At 33.1% G+C, this 2,452-nt stretch overlaps 1 protein-coding gene across 1 annotated transcript; it reads left to right on the top strand.

Moving 5' to 3' along the window:
- Positions 1 to 221: 221 nt before the first annotated feature.
- On the top strand, positions 222 to 1,302 carry LOTGIDRAFT_147884 (hypothetical protein; the record flags this gene model as incomplete). The annotated part of the gene is made up of 3 exons (XM_009061371.1): positions 222 to 390; positions 710 to 825; positions 1,105 to 1,302. 3 exons carry the CDS (start codon positions 222 to 224, stop codon positions 1,300 to 1,302), a joined length of 483 nt encoding a protein of 160 aa, XP_009059619.1.
- Between the last annotated feature and the right edge of the window lie 1,150 nt (positions 1,303 to 2,452).

The raw sequence follows: 2,452 nt of genomic DNA, 5'->3' as shown, positions 1-2,452 counted from the left end.
GTGTGCAATTCATTTTAATCGAACTACGGTAACAGACAAAAAGTTTGTTTTCTGGATAAAGAAATTGAAAAATACACCTCTGTGTACGTTCGATTTTTGCAATAGTCAATACTACAAAGATTTGTCATCTAAAATAAACAACATATTTTTAAATGCCTTAGGGCCTTTTATTTATCTTTTTTTATACTTCGATTGAATGTACAGATGCCTGCTTCAATATAATGGAGGGCCAGTTTCCACTCCATTTCTCGTGGATTGTTGAAGACGAGTTATGTGCCCTTGCCTTCCCTCATCTGAAGGACAACCTGAGATATCTGGTGTGTAACAATGTAGGATATTTAGTCTCGCTGACTGCGGAAAGAAGTCCGGATATCCAAGGCTTTGAAGACGGTAGGTACAACGATTTACTAATCACCTATAAAGGTTGCCATATTGCTCTACTTTGGGTTTGGCTATCCCACAATTTCGTTATTGGCTACTATCAAGACATGGGCTCTACATGACACTATCTGATTGGTCAAAACTAGCGTCATTAGAACAGGGATATGGAAGAAAACTTTCTAGATTACAATGGAGACGAAATATCAGCTAACAAAATAAAAATGAAATAGTAATCTACTTAGATTGGATTGCAAAACTCTAGGTTTTATTGGATGGTCCAGTGTTATACTATTGTCAGTTTTGTGTTTTATATTTACAAAGGGGTCAGTAATTTTTCCAGATTTGGAATTGGTAACGATCGGAATCAAAGACTTTACGGCACCAAGCCTGGAACAAGTCAAGATATTTCTACAGATAATGGAACAGGGTAAACAAAATCGAAAGGTATGATGGCGTCACATCCGTTTATAAATGCGCATTACAAACATATCATCTAACCTTCAAACAAAATATCAAAATCGTAAACTATAAGTCAATGTCCTAATCACACATCGAATACCGTCATGTATCTGTCCGAATTGCAATCTTTAGTAAAATAAAATCCAGTCGGTAGACATGAAATAAGTCTAACAGACATTTTGAATCTTTCAAGATAGAAACGTCTGCTTATTTAGGTCTATGCACAGCACCAATCTATAAATTTAAAATTATTGTTACTTTCAGGCAGTTGCTATCCATTGTGCTCACGGTAAAGGCAGGACAGGTACAATAGCCGCCTGCTACCTTGTGAAAACGTATGGTTTGACGTCACAGCAAGCGCTAGATAAAGTTCGACAACTCCGACCTGGTTCAGTAGAAACCGTTACTCAGGAACAATTGGTAGCTGAATTTGAAACCTGGTATAAAGACAAATTATTATGATTTTTCCTTTCTTCTCTTGAAATAAAGAAAATACGGAAAATATGTTGATGGAATTTTGAAGAGTAGTTTTAAGACTTTTCTGTCAGTTTTGACATGAGTATAGCCTAATTAGTCTACTTTCATTCCATTCACCCCTTGTAGATACCGTCACCTCCATTTTCCCGCCATATTTCACTTCCAGACTTCCAGACACCACCGCGTTATTTCCAACTATGATATAAATATTTTCACTACAATCTTCACCTCAAGTTGAGCTCACAATATAAACGTTTGTGGTCTGAAACCGTTTTGTTTGTTGTGATTTTGTAGTTATTTCCCTTGTGATACTCCTTGATTTAAAGATAAGAAAAATTTTTGATTGAAAACTGTGAGTTATATTTTATTATAATTGTGGTTTATAAGGGGGGAACCTACAAAATTTAAACCGATGACGCCCTTCAATTTATTTCATTAGTCCAATAAGAACAGAACAGTAGGATATAAAACTATATTTCATTTCATTAGTTCAATAAGATACAGAACAGTAGGATATAAAACTCCATTTCATTTCATTAGTAAATAAGATACGGAACAGTAGGATATAAAACTACTTTTCATTTCATTAGTCCAATAAGATACTTAACAGTAGGATATAATACTCCATTTCATTTCATTAGTCCAATAAGATACAGAACAGTAGGATATAAAACTCTATTTCATTTCATTAGTCCAATAAGATACAGAACAGTAGGATATAAAACTCTATTTCATTAGTCCAATAAGTTACAGAACTCTATTTCATTTTATTAGTACAATAAGATACAGAACAGTAAGATATAATACTCCATTTCATTTCATTAGTCCAATAATATACAAAACAGTAGGATATAAAACTCTATTTCATTTCATTAGTCCAATAAGATACAGAACAGTAGGATATAAAACTATATTTCATTTCATTAGTCCAATAAGATACAGAACAGTAGGATATAAAGCTATATTTCATTCCATTAGTTCAATAAGATACAGAACAGTAGGATATAAAACTCTATTTCATTTCATTAGTTCAATAAGATACAGAACAGTAGGATATAAAACTATATTTCATTCCATTAGTCCAATAAGATACAGAACAGTAGGATATAAAACTATATTTCATTCCATTAGTTNC

This window comes from Lottia gigantea, assembly GCF_000327385.1.
Source record: "Lottia gigantea unplaced genomic scaffold LOTGIsca_4721, whole genome shotgun sequence".
Classification (NCBI taxonomy): domain Eukaryota; kingdom Metazoa; phylum Mollusca; class Gastropoda; family Lottiidae; genus Lottia; species Lottia gigantea.
This window is presented reverse-complemented; position numbering and strand designations above follow the sequence as displayed.